The sequence below is a fragment of the Priapulus caudatus genome, unplaced genomic scaffold, assembly GCF_000485595.1.
Source record: "Priapulus caudatus unplaced genomic scaffold, Priapulus_caudatus-5.0.1 Scaffold23318, whole genome shotgun sequence".
Taxonomy (NCBI): Eukaryota; Metazoa; Priapulida; class Priapulimorpha; order Priapulimorphida; family Priapulidae; genus Priapulus; species Priapulus caudatus.
The window spans coordinates 1-482 of NW_014600379.1; the positions used below are offsets into that span (position 1 = coordinate 1).

A 482-nucleotide genomic window follows, 5' to 3' on the forward strand; every position below is an offset into this window, starting at 1 on the left:
CATTCGCATACGCGCTTTATGTACAAAAACATCGTCAATGATGGAGTCTGGACGCGCAAAGTAGACGTATTCGAAGATACAACTATTATATTTGGGGTTATCAGCGCATTGTTGCGTGTAAACTTCACCACTTAGCGTGATATAAATAGCCTCGCCTGGCTTTATATCCCTAACAATCTCGAAGCCTTGAGTCACTAAGGAAACACTTTCAGAGGCCAGCATATGGCTGATGCCCGTCTCGGTTTTACGCATACCATAAACCAAGGGGCGGATACCGTTAGGATCACGAAAGCCGACAATACCATCACGGGTTATCATTGCTGTGGCAGCATAGGCTCCGACACAACGTTTATGAACGCCCCTGACTGCTTTAAAGATATCATCAGGGCTAACACGGTAAATATCTTGTTTTTGTAATTCTTGAGCGAATATATTGAGAAGTATTTCAGAGTCAGAATCAGTATTAATATGGCGGCGGTCTT

At 43.6% G+C, this 482-nt stretch overlaps 1 protein-coding gene across 1 annotated transcript; it reads right to left on the reverse strand.

Moving 5' to 3' along the window:
• Positions 1-24: 24 nt before the first annotated feature.
• LOC106820561 (amidophosphoribosyltransferase-like) lies at positions 25-468 on the reverse strand (the record flags this gene model as incomplete). The annotated part of the gene is made up of 1 exon (XM_014825071.1): positions 25-468. A coding segment is annotated over one exon (444 nt), but the record flags the coding sequence as incomplete, so codon positions are not given.
• Positions 469-482: the final 14 nt, after the last annotated feature.